This window comes from Convolutriloba macropyga, chromosome 7 (assembly GCF_964194025.1).
Source record: "Convolutriloba macropyga chromosome 7, txConMacr16.3, whole genome shotgun sequence".
Lineage (NCBI taxonomy): Eukaryota > Metazoa > Xenacoelomorpha > Acoela > Convolutidae > Convolutriloba > Convolutriloba macropyga.
In genome coordinates, this window is record NC_134474.1 from 14,866,860 (window position 1) to 14,879,524 (window position 12,665).

The 12,665-nt window shown below is 37.1% G+C and overlaps 1 protein-coding gene across 2 annotated transcripts in view; it reads right to left on the reverse strand.

Annotated features, from left to right (window-relative positions):
• Nucleotides 1–2,733: 2,733 nt before the first annotated feature.
• The window catches only part of LOC142342638 (DNA-directed RNA polymerases I, II, and III subunit RPABC3-like), a 569,350-nt gene continuing 559,418 nt past the window's right edge, over nt 2,734–12,665 (reverse strand). For both annotated transcript variants that reach the window (XM_075394071.1, XM_075394070.1), the window contains exons 2-5: nt 12,123–12,276; nt 7,787–7,930; nt 3,310–3,494; nt 2,734–2,978 (exon numbers count right to left, since the gene is read on the reverse strand). In XM_075394071.1, coding sequence (XP_075250186.1) covers nt 2,897–2,978; nt 3,310–3,494; nt 7,787–7,930; nt 12,123–12,185 — 474 coding nt within the window. In that variant the 5' untranslated portion in view covers nt 12,186–12,276 and the 3' untranslated portion in view covers nt 2,734–2,896. The remainder of the gene's footprint in view (nt 2,979–3,309; nt 3,495–7,786; nt 7,931–12,122; nt 12,277–12,665) is intronic.

Sequence of the window (12,665 nt, forward strand, 5' to 3'; positions counted from 1 at the left end):
CTCGACTTCTTCCAGATCCAAATCAGGTTCATCCACGTCATTACAGCACTGCCGATCACTTCAAAATCTTTGGATGAACGTTTTTCCAAAGATCCAACCTCATTTTTCTTAGAAAAGCTCCACAACGGGCCCATCACTTTGTTTCCAGACAATTTTACAGCTTCAGTAATGAGTACCCTAGGCTCATCTGGATTTCCTTCGCCTGACTGTGACATGGTAGCCTCAATCTCTTTCATTTCCTTGGGTGTATCTGTTTCAGATCTGCTATCAGACGCTTTTTTCTTGTCAGGGTTGTCGTTGCCCCTCCTCTTTGAAACCTAATTGAAATCACTGTTATACTACCGAAACATTGCACTCTCGGTACACAATGACACTAACAGAACTTACCCTAGCCTTATCGTCACTGGCGCTGTTCCCTTTCTTGACGGGCTTTTCATTCGTCGAACCAGTTTCCGCCTTGTTGACCACTGCAGTCTCCACAGGAACGGTGCTTGTGTTCGTCACCGGCGTCTGACTGACTGTCTCCGCCTCCCTGAAGACCTTCGCTGTTTTGTGACAAAGAGTCTCGGCACAATCCTTTGCCGTTTTGCTTTTCCTACGTCTCAGGAGAGCTGATAGTTCATCATGAGCCCGTAACCAGGTCATGCAGTCCGGGGTGTAAAGGATCGACGTTAATCCCGATAAAAAAGATCAAGGCGGAGGCATTGAACTTCACAACCAATTTTTTGACATCAGTAGAAATGTCAAAAATTCTCTTCTGGAGCTCCTGAACTTCAGCCTGGTTGATACCGTCGCCAGTAGCTCGTACAAAAAGGATTAACTGTCAGATCAACATCTTTTTCTGCGTTATCAAAAGTTTTCTTGAAGTGCCCTTGCAAGCTGGCGGCCGCCGATGCTGTGTTTAACATTAGTAAATGAAAACGAACCGAAGTTAGCCACTACTGAAAGGCAATTAAACGTTTTTTATCAAACATTTAATATTGCATGACAATTCTCTGGGTTTAAAGTAGACTCAGAAATGATTCTAAAGAAACCAGTGGACATCAAATCTGACCTGCCAGTTAGTGCGTTCGAAAGCCTTGGGGAGAGCAGCTTCTCGATAGTATGTATGTAATTTCACTCGATTAACAGGTCTGTTGAACGGGGAGGTTTTTCATGACAATAGCCAGCTTCCACTTTCAATAGATGAAGCAAAAAGTTTCAAAGAAAAGAGCAAAAGTCAAGGGCGGGCTCCGTTCAAACAGTCATTCTTCTCACATTTAGTATACACAAACACAGTCCATGGAAGAAGATGAAAGCGGCGAAAGAGCAGAAGTTGCTAAAAAAATTCGTAGGCGCAAAAGGGATCCATATAACTAGACTCTAGTAATAAAAAGTTGTTAGATCCGCGCCCCAGCCCTTTATAATTTGTCGAGAAGGCCACAATTTACCAAATACACCCGGGTTCAAATCCCACCCATCCTTCCTTTTGCCAAGCCGAATGTTTGAAGGCCTTTAAAACATGGTGCTCAGTGGCTCTCTCTCTACGTTGTATTAATATATAGATGCAAGGGATTTAGCCTAGTGGTTTGCGACGTTTTTATACCCTGATAGAACTCAACAGACCGATTCGAATCCACGTCGCATATGACGCTCAAGAGTCATGCATAATGCTGTGTTGTGTGTTTAAGGGGCTTTGAAACATGTGAAGTTTAGGAGCTTAAACATGTTGACATAGCATTCGAGTTAGAATTAATATATAGATATAGATAAGTGCTAATAGCCACACTTGTGGGTTTGATGCCATAATGTTTGTTGGGTTCATGAATAGCTTAGAGATTACCCTAACCGTGTGATATAACCTCGGCTTGCTCAGCTTTTCCCTTCCCAAAATGGGGGGTGGTGTACAAATTTTTGGTCCCAACTTGTAAAAGTTTTGTTTTGAGCATTGTTGAGTTTTGAGAAATTCTCGAGAAAGCTTACACGCGCAAATGTACCTTTCGCAGCAAAATATGGTGAAATGACTGAACATGAGGGACACCAACACATGCACGCTATATTTGAATATTTCGAGCATGGTTATCTTTTTGTGGTGCTGACATGTGGGTTGGAACAGTTTTTTGCCCAAAAAAGCAAGTTCACCTTGTCTTAAATTTATAACTTTTTGCTGAACTGCATGGAAAAGCCCAATTTTTAATACCTTGTATCTCATAAAATCTAGGCTCAAACCTCGGTAACAATTTGATCATGCATTAGGTAATTATTCCGATGCGCTTAAAAACTTATAGTTCTAAAAAAGCAGTCCCAGCAGCTTATGGCAACAATAAACGGTTTCAGAACCACTGGACCTTAGCGCATCACGGTTTATGAATGCTCACACGGAATTTGTTTCGAGTGAAAGTAGCGAGTGTCAGTTGTCTACGTAGCAACAGTGCCTCCAGAAGAGTCAGATACACCATTTACTTTCCATTGCCTCGATTCCGCATTCTAAAGGCGTGTAACAATTTCCGTTTGCAACGATTTTCGAATCTGAGTTCCTGCTGTCTGCTTGACTGATGTATCTTTGCTGCAAACCTTCAAACGTTAGAAAATTTGTACCTTTAATTGTCGTTACAATAACCTTCAAATTAGACAAACATTGATTCGCATCGTTGCTCATTATCCTTGCTTAGAGTCAATGTATTTTTAAAAAATAAAAACACTTAAAGCCGTACAGTAATGCCTAAATAGAACAATTTATGAAAATAATGACGGTTGTTTCAGAAAAAACTGAATTCAAATACAAATTAAGCATAAATATGAAAAAATACTCAGCAGTCAATTCAGTTAATCAGTTGAACAGAAATCTCTTTTCCTTTCCTCCATCGAAGTTCCTTCTTGACGGGTAAACAGGCAGCAAAAGCAACTTTGACTAATATTAGAAAGCCAGTTTTTTCATGAGCAGATAGACTCTCTGATCTACTTCTAAAGCGTGCAGGTTGTTCGCATCACCTTGCAACCTGAAAAAAACACAAATTCGAACATATCTGAACACCGTACAAATCCGGTCAGTTAATTAACATTAGTGTAAATCTCAAATTTTCAATTAATCACAAGCAGTACTCCACATTCTTGTATCAGAAATATTTAAACGTCGCTCAACATTTGTAAGTGCCTCGAGCAGATGCACGTACATTTCCGTTCCGGGATCTTAGTCGTACCCACCAATGCACATATCCTCATAATTCTCAAAAATAACCAAACCGAAGTTAACACCAAAAGTTATCTTATTCATCAAGGTAGTTAATCAAAAGGTTATGTTCCCAAGTGGGCGTGACATTTTGATTGTACCTCATTAGAAGTCCTCCGTAGGAGATGTATGCTGCCAATTTGGGGGAGTGTTGGTTGTCCCCTCCCCCTCCAGATGCCATAGTGGCCCCATCCTCTATCCTGTATACTTTCCCATACATCACATACTCGTAACTGTTAGCTCTGTTGGGTGTAGAGTCTGTTGGATCATATTCACCGTCATCAGCCTTAAAAAATGTTCAAAATCTACATTTTCAGCTGCGAGTCTACAAAAGTTTGATAAATAATCAGGATCTATATATTAGACTAGTGTATTTCAACGTATCGAGTTGTTAATTGATTGAAATGAAGCCAGCGGTCTTAGTAAAACCTTAATTGCCCATAAGCTGAAGCATCGATAGGCAAATATTTGCAGTGCTTAATGTAGCTCATTTCTGAGATAACAGAAATTTTTAATAGATTAATTTCAAAGTTAATAGTTACAAACTAGCACAGTCTTAAAAAGCAAACTAAGGGCAACATTAAGCTATATGCCAACAGATAGAAATTTGAGCCAAAGCACACAATCCCTCAAAATTAGTAGCCACAAGGAGAAAAACTACAATGTGATGCTCTGCTAATTAGGAAACATAACAGATTGCCGGAAAATAGCCGCCATAAACGTTTGCGGCCTTCCATGAATTTAAACAACTAGAGAAATAAGATAGACAGATTGATTACCAGTCCTTTAATAGACCACTCCACTCTTTGGTTAGATTCGGACTCTCATTTTAGTGGGACATATACGCTCCATAAGGAAAAAACCCTAATGGAGCTTTTTCAAAATTAATATTATACGCAAGAATTAGGGCATATTCTATAGGCACTACTTAGATGCACACTATTGGCCTTTAACCAGTAAATGTTCATAAAACTTAAAAATCATTGACCGATTTCAGAAGTCATTTTTTTATGTGACGTAAGTCACGCAATTGACCTAAAAGCAAAACAAATGACGTACCGCACCCACATTTTAACTGCAAAGCAGTAGAAATCACTGAAATTGAAAAAGTCAATTCCAAGAAGTCAGGTCCCAAGAATCATCCATGGTGACGGCGAATTAAAAAACATGGCAGGACAAGTTCTGAAACACAATCTAAAGAATTGAATGAGAACATAAGAACTAATGTACCTGACCAGCAGTTCAATTGAACAATCCTAGTCAAAAAGACAATCTCAAAAGAAACTAAAGTAATCCAACCAACTAAACAAAACAACCATTGCTAGAACTCTTGAAGCTTTTGCCCCGAAGATCAAATCTGATATAACTCAATATCCGCATTAACTCACGCACAGACTTGCAAGATCTTTGATAAAAGGTAGAGAAACGAGAAAAATGACAAATGCTTAAAAAAAGTGAAAAGCAAAATTTTGAAAGTTTCTAAATTTCGCGAAAGAAAATATTCAAAACCGTTCTTGGTCTCTGGAGTTCTGCCATGTAACCAATCCTTAAAAGCTTTCGTTGGCCAGCAAAGATTGCTAAACTCAGAAAAGGTCAAAATTTCCTAAAACTGAAAAACAATTCCGAATTCTAAAATCTTTATAAAATTCGTAATTATAACGTTTTCAGAACCATTTCATGTCTCCAGAGACTATTCAGTATCAATATTTCAATCCGTAAATAGTTTCACTGGCTCAAAGCTAATGAAAATGATAAAAAGTATAAATATTTAAAAAAATAAATTTTAATAAAAAACTACCAATAATCGTGTTGTTAAGAATTTGATTTCTAATCGATTACATCTAGCAACTCTGCAGTAACTTATTATCAAACCCTAGAGGAGATTCTTGGGACCATGGCGCCGAAAAACTTGCTGGTGAAAAAAACTGCTAAAAGTCGTAATAACAAAAAATGAAAACTAATTCATTGCCAATAGAGGCTATGCAGTAACCTATTATCAAACCAGAGAAGGTTCTTTGCCCCTTGAGGTTGGCGAAACCTAAAAAATGAAACATTTTCACAAAACTTAAAAATTGCAAGTTTTATCAAAATATTGCCTAGTTTTGTAAAATTTAAATCTTATCTTGAAAACCAATCATTGGCCAATAAAGTTTTCACTAAATTATTATCAAACCCTAGGAGTTTTCCTGGGGCTGAAAAAACTTAGATAACAATAAAAGTTAAAATTTGCAAAAAAATCGCAAGTTTTATTTAAAAAATTGCTACAACTCGTGATGTTAAAATGTTGGAAACCAATCCATTACCACTAGAAACTATTCAGTGAATTATTATCAAACATTGAAAAAAATCTTCGATACCTAGGCCGAAAAAACTCAAAAAAAGACAACCATTCAAAAACGTTAAAAACTTCAAATATTAGTATAAATTTGTGTTTATGATTCGAGTACCAAAAGATATAGCTCTTCAAATGGTAATAAAAAGTAATTATTTCTTACAAAAGGCCTTCATCAATTTTTACAACCCTCAATTTTAGACTAGTACAAAATAGTCGAAAAAGACAAAAAGCCAAAAATTGCAACATTTTGGGCCCAAAAAACAAATGACCCTTTAACCTTGAAATATAGCCTTCCCAGTAGCTTCACCACAAACACATGAAGCACTACTAATCGCTCCTAAGTGCCTCTAATGAAACCTGATACCCGCTGAGCTTTACCTGTTTATCCAGTTTTGAAAGCTCAAAGTCATGAAAAAAGTGGTTTAAAACATCTTACAAAGAACATAGCTGGCAGATTACCAGAAAATGGTCGGAAAAGCTTTGTAGACTTGCAATCTCAAAAAGATAAAAAAAAGAACAAAAGACGAAAACTAAAATTTTTCATCAAATGCTGAGATGTTATATTTTGATTAAGAATCTGTATAATTTATTGCTGCTTCTATTAGCTGCTCTTAAATAACCTTCAATTAGAGTGACATACACACACTTGACCTTATCTCTTTGAATTAAAGTAAACAAAATTCATTTTCAGAGTGAGGAAGTCATTTTTTAGAGTGAGGTGTGTCACGTTTGACCAAAAATTTAATCACACGAATGAACAAAAAATGGCTCCACAAAAATGAAAAATGACGTCACGTACGCAATTCAGTTGAAATTGCATGAACGAACGAACAAAAAGCAGATTTGAAGTGGTTGTGACGTCATATGGTCGCAACAAAAATCTTGACGACGAAATAAAAAAGATAGCAGGACAAGTCTTGATGTACAATTCAAAGAACTTCCATTGACTAAACAGAAAACCTAGACCTAGAACGGACTATGAGTGCATTGGGAAAACCATTTAAAAATACGATAAAAACAAAAAAAAAACAGAAAATCAATGTCGAAATGCCGCATGTGAACGAAAAAAACGACTAGCGAGAAATAGAAATTTGATTCAAACAAAATACTAGGCCTAGAATGAGCTGTGAATGGATTGTGAAAACCATTTAAAAAAAATCGATCCAAAAAAATTGAAAAAACTGTAAACATACCCGGCAGATTGCCGGAAAATTGCCGCCGTTGATTCCAATAAGCATGATTGGGATTGAACGAATAGAATATATTGAAAAAAAAAGATTTTTGTACAAAAATATGTTTTAAGTCCGATTTATTTTGATGGCATTTCGTAGTTGAACATACTTCTGTTTCTTAGAGAGAGGCTACAGGGGCTACTATCAACACCAATGAGCATTAGAGGTGGTAACTAAGACTTATAGGAACGACGTTCAAATAGCGGGCATCTAAAATTGGGCTTTATGGGTTTATCCCGTTTCTATTTCTGACTTCAATTTTTTATACCGACTCTGTTCATTTTGAATTGCTTTGCTTAGCAACTGATGTTCAAATTCACTTTTAGCAGAATGAGAGAGGAGAGAAACTAGCCTAGAGAAGTCATAAAGATTTCACGCAAAATGTCGAAAAAGCGGCAAAATGGTAAAGCGAAAAAAAGTTTGACGAAGTAAAAAAAAATACTAGCGCAATAATAGCCGGCTGAGAAGATGAGGGCGGCTATTAAAAATCAAAGTGCAATTGCCGCATGTAAACAAAAAATCACTAGCTAGAAAGCGAATTTTTAACACCGTTTCCTCACTCTACTTTAAAATTAGAGCGATAAAATTCGCGCCACAAAACCACTCGCTTTTTCGCTCCACTTCCTGTTTCGGCGTGACCATAATCACTACTCCAATTTGACTTTAAAAATCATGAAAATATGTGAACAGATCTTAAAAAAGACAGCGCCGCAATACAATTCAAATTCTTTTAATTGTAAAAAGCCGGAAAAGGGAAAGGCCAATAATAGCCCCAGCTATCGCTGTGCGGCTATTAACAAAACAAACAGAGCGCCAACACAATCCAATTCTTGGATTGTTAAAAACGACGATGTCCCCAATAATAACCGCTATCGCCTCGCGGCTATTAAAAATTCTGATTCATCAAGGATAAACAGGCAATTTAAAGCAGAACCTGTTCACAAATAGAGAAATATCTGACCATAATTGCATCAATGGGCTTTAAATGGTCATTAATGCATGCTAACTAACCCCTCCATCCTCCCTGAGAGTGGTGACAAGGGAGAGTCGGAACTTGTCACCCAAATCCACTGGGTAGATCTGTGTGTTCACATCTAGAATCAACTCCATCTTGAAACTCTCCGAGTCACAGTGAAGTCGAGACACTCGATCAAACTAAACACCTGCAAGGTAGTAAACATGGACGAAAATCGGGAGGAAATGTTTAGAGATAAAATGTTTAAAACCTCATTCTGCGGAAACTAAACAGAGGGAAAATCGTCACTACCTTTCGTAGTGACGTGACGACCAAATAAATAGTTGATTTGATTTCTGTCTTAATTTTTTATTTCAGTGCGAATTACTGTTGATGTACAAGTTTTTCAAAGATGAGACGAAATATATTCGAGGCCAAATTTCCCCTTCAGACAAATTTTTCTTCAGTAATATTTTTCTTCAAGCAGTTATGTAAAGTTTCTATAAAAAAGTCTGTTACACATCAACCATAATCTCAAACAGAGAGGTAAGTGAAACCAAACCGATCAAAAATTGGTGAAAAAACTAATCTTTTCTGCTTGCAGCAAATTATCGCATACCTAACTGTTGAAAATTGAGAACCTACACTAAAAACACTTGATTTTATATCGGCATATTAGCAAAGCATGATTTACTTTGGTGCCCCCCCCCCCCGAGTACTGCTGCTACCTTTTAATTCCCTGATATGCAAAAATTGGAACGCAAATCTGACAAATTTTCACTGCACCTGACAAAGACGGTTGATTACTCTGCATCGATAGATTTTTTCGATATTCTATTTCCTCCAAACAGGTTGGTTATTACCCAATAGGTTTTTGGTTATAGTACCTCAAAAATTTGTTCTCTCCAGAGGAATAGGCAACCAGGTGCTCATAAAACATTGTGATTTTTCGAGTTCCATTAGTTACCCACCAGGAGAGCAAGGTGGATTGAATTTTTTATCTAAATTTCTCTTAATTTTTTCTTATGAATTCTTCTATCTCCTGTATCAAAGTAAACAAACTGCGAGAAAAAATCACTTCACAGTTGAAGATATGAACTTTTAGAAAATATTAAATAAAACTTACTCAGGGTTTGTTTTACAGACCACAATAAACTAAAACGATGCATACAGTTTCATTCTAACTGCAAGCTTTGTATATTCAACGCATTTCATGTTAAAACGCCATCTTCAGTTCTTGGGGAAAGATTTACTTTGTCCCAGACGACCTTTAGATTGAAAAAATTAAATCATCTGGCCCGCTAATAATATAGGTAATGTGTAATTGTTTCATGCCCATCGTGTATGCGTTCATCTAGAATCAGAGCCAGTTGAAGCATTAGGCAACAAATTCCTTGTATTTTGTGCAAAACTCGAGTCCAAAACGGCTTCTTTAGACAATTCTCAGCAACTTTGACTCAATTTTCTTTGTCAACAGCAACGTCTATTTCTTCGAATACTTCAACAGAAAACGAAAACGTTGAAAATCAATACAACCTGCTTTTCGACTGTCAGCGTTGCCCATCTGATAACAATCTGTATCATAAATAAAAGCAATACCACTCTTGACGCCTTACTAAGCGGTGCTGCCAACCAGTATTGCTTCACAGCAACAACATCAAAACAATTATTGATATCAGGAGAGCTTAAGATGTGCTAAGTCTTGACAACAAAATTTTAAAATCTCTTGCAGCGACAGTCATGAAAGGGAAAATTATCCCACCTTATCGGTGCCTATTTGGCCCGTATCTCGCATGCTCGATACATACAGCTTTAAAACTCCGCTCGTTCAAGTCCAGTTTCAGGAGGGCTACCATTAGAAGTTGTGCAAACAATTCTCGTCCACAGCAGTGAAGCAATTTTTATTCAAGACCGCGGTCAAATATCGCACACTTTTCAGACTTTCAGACACGAAGATGACTGATCAGTCAATCAAGATCAATTTCTGATCAGTCCTCCATTCAGCTGTTCGCCATCAAGGAAATTTGATACCAACAATCCAGTCAACTTCAAATCGTGCAGCAGTTGATCAATCGCCACAGGCGACTCGTAAAAGAACCGTTGTCAACAATTCTCAAGTCTAAATGGATCGAGAGGAATCAACTCAAAGCGAACAATCTTGGATGGGTTCTAAAAGAATTGACCCTGGTGGAGTTTGGCCACCCGGAACAGATTCTATGTAACATAGATTGCCACTTATCCTTAAAGATCTTTGTCTCAGCTCAAGATTTGGTACCCGTTCTGCATTGCAGCATGTTGCAAAAAGTAATATTCTTGTCATTTCATTTGATTTTATCTTAAGTTCATTTCTTTGACCCATCCGTTTTCGCCTTTTTCTAAACAAACATTTAATTTTCTTTTAGTTGGTGATTTCACAAACAAGTCAAAAAACATGGTTAAGATAATAAATTTAACAAAAGTAGTTTTTTAATAACCTTTTTGGGTTTTTAGCGTACTGTAATTTAGAGAATCATAACTATAGTTTTTCTTTTAACACTTAATTAGAAAAAATATTCAAGCTCTGAAATCGATTGAACCAATGCTACCTATTAATAATTTGATATGGAGATTGAAAGACAACTTTATTACGAACAATAGTCAGACATCAATAGCACTGATCTCAAATTAGAAATGGTCAGAATAAATGTGCAAACTGAGATTTCAAAGTCAAATTGATTCGACAGTGACGAGTATTCTTCAATGTCCATTCTGGTCAATGTATTCTTCTGACGAGCAACTTGATCATCATCCTCACTGCCATGAACCACTAAAGTTTCACTTGATGATATTGTATTAGATGCGCCATTGCTGACATCCATTCGGGCATTCTCTTCTCGCAGTAGTTGAAACTTTCATCGTTCAATTCATCCGTTCTGTATTGTTTCCAGAAAAATTAATTAAACGAAATATTAACAAAATAGATAAAACTATTGAGCAGCATCCTTTCTTTTACAGGAAAGTCAATATGCCGGTCATTTATGACACTAAAAAGAAAAGGCAACAAGAAACAGAACAGGCTAAAAGTCCACCGATATTTATAAACATAACGGACTAACGTCAGGCGAGCGGTTGGCTTCGTCAGTAGCTAGCTACAGTTTAGTGAGGCTAGCTTAAGTTTAATTGAAGGGGTGTGAGGTGAATGCACCGGGAGGGGGGGGGGGGGTTGTAGCCCCCAACCCCCCCCCCCCCCCCCGCACCGCTCACGTCACACCCCTTCAAATAAGCCAAAGCTAGCCTCACTAATAACCACTAGCATCAACCTTTAAGAACAGCCCTTCACACCATAAGTATGAGTCTCCAAAGCAGTTTCTGTGAATCGCCAGCTTTGAGACTAGTGATCTGAAAGGCTTTAAGAGCACTTAATGCCCGCTGGGCGCTGCCTGCTCATCCCATTTTTGAGGACGAAAAGTCAAATGGGTCAGACGAAAAATCGGCCAAGCGAAAAATCGCATAAAAAACCGACAGGACTAATATAATTGCTACAAACTTCGTTTGAGAGCAATTAAAAACAAATAAATTCGAAGTGAAAAAACCATACACGGAAAACAAAGATTATGTTCTCTTATGCCTCTATAGAAAACCAGCAGGTCCTGCCATCAGTGGACCAAGTAATAAAATAACAAACATAGCCGGTAGATAACCGGAAAAGCCACAGTTGACCCAACTGACCGGTTTTGAGACTGAATTAGTTAAAAGTAAATAGAAAATTTGACACAGTCTCATATATTTCTAAAGTTCAAAAAAAGTTCTAATTTTTTCTGCAAGTTTATTGGATTCAATAAACATGGTTCATTTAGCCTCTAAATTGGAAACTAATAAGCCTAATACTAAGATCCATTAGCAGCATATCTAAGGAACTTTGATAACTTAGAGCACTAAGACTTCGCTCACTCAACTTGAACAGCAAAATTACTCTTGTTCGCCATTGACATCAGAAAGTTCGCCTTTGAACAGATAATTTAAAAGAAAAAGGCTGCGCACCAGTACTATCAAAATTGTCAGGGTTGTAAACATCCACAATGAGACCAATAAGAGCCCCGCTATTGCTTCGCCTCAATCAAAAATTTAAAATGATTTTACTACATAGCAGGCAATCAATTTACAAACTTTGAAATCCTTATTTTGATCAACTTCCGTTTTGTTCGGCCAAAAATGTGATGAGACGCGGTCGGAACATTGAATGCGTTCATTACCCGCATTATCGAGCTTCATTGCTTTACTCAGACATAGCTCAACATCAGAAAGTTGCAACTTATGATGTCTTCTGAAACTGAAATGCCATTGAACTAATGTAAGAAAAGTTACATTAGTTACAAAGTTTGGTTAATAACAAAATGACATCCACACACTTACCTTGGCTCCTTCGGGGTTGATGTCTTTCACATCAAAAATATCCTCAAAAAGTACTCCTGCCATGCTTCATCTAACTGACCAATGCCGGCCAGTCAAATAATTCACTCCTGTTCAGTTCAGAAGAGCAGCCACAAAAACTCAAATCAATAGATCTGAAAAAGAAATGCAGATACTTATCTTACTAAGGAGCTCATTTTTGTTAATAACAGAACCCCCTCCCCATATAGCTGATAATTTTAGCACATCCCTATATCAATTTTTGCAGCAACCACTCGCCCTCTTTAATTCTCTCCACAATACAAAGGCACTATTTAGTTTTCATTATTTCAATTTGAAAATACTTCAGCAATAAATTCCAAAAAACAAAGATTTTCGAATGTTTGCAAAGAAAGTGTATACATTTTCGGCAATTTGCGTTACAGTTTAATAATTTTGGTTTGAAAGAATACACTCAAAAATGAGGCTATGAAGGAATACACTCAAAAATGAGGCTATGAAGGAATACACTCAAAAATGACGATTATTTCCGATCATCACTTAAGT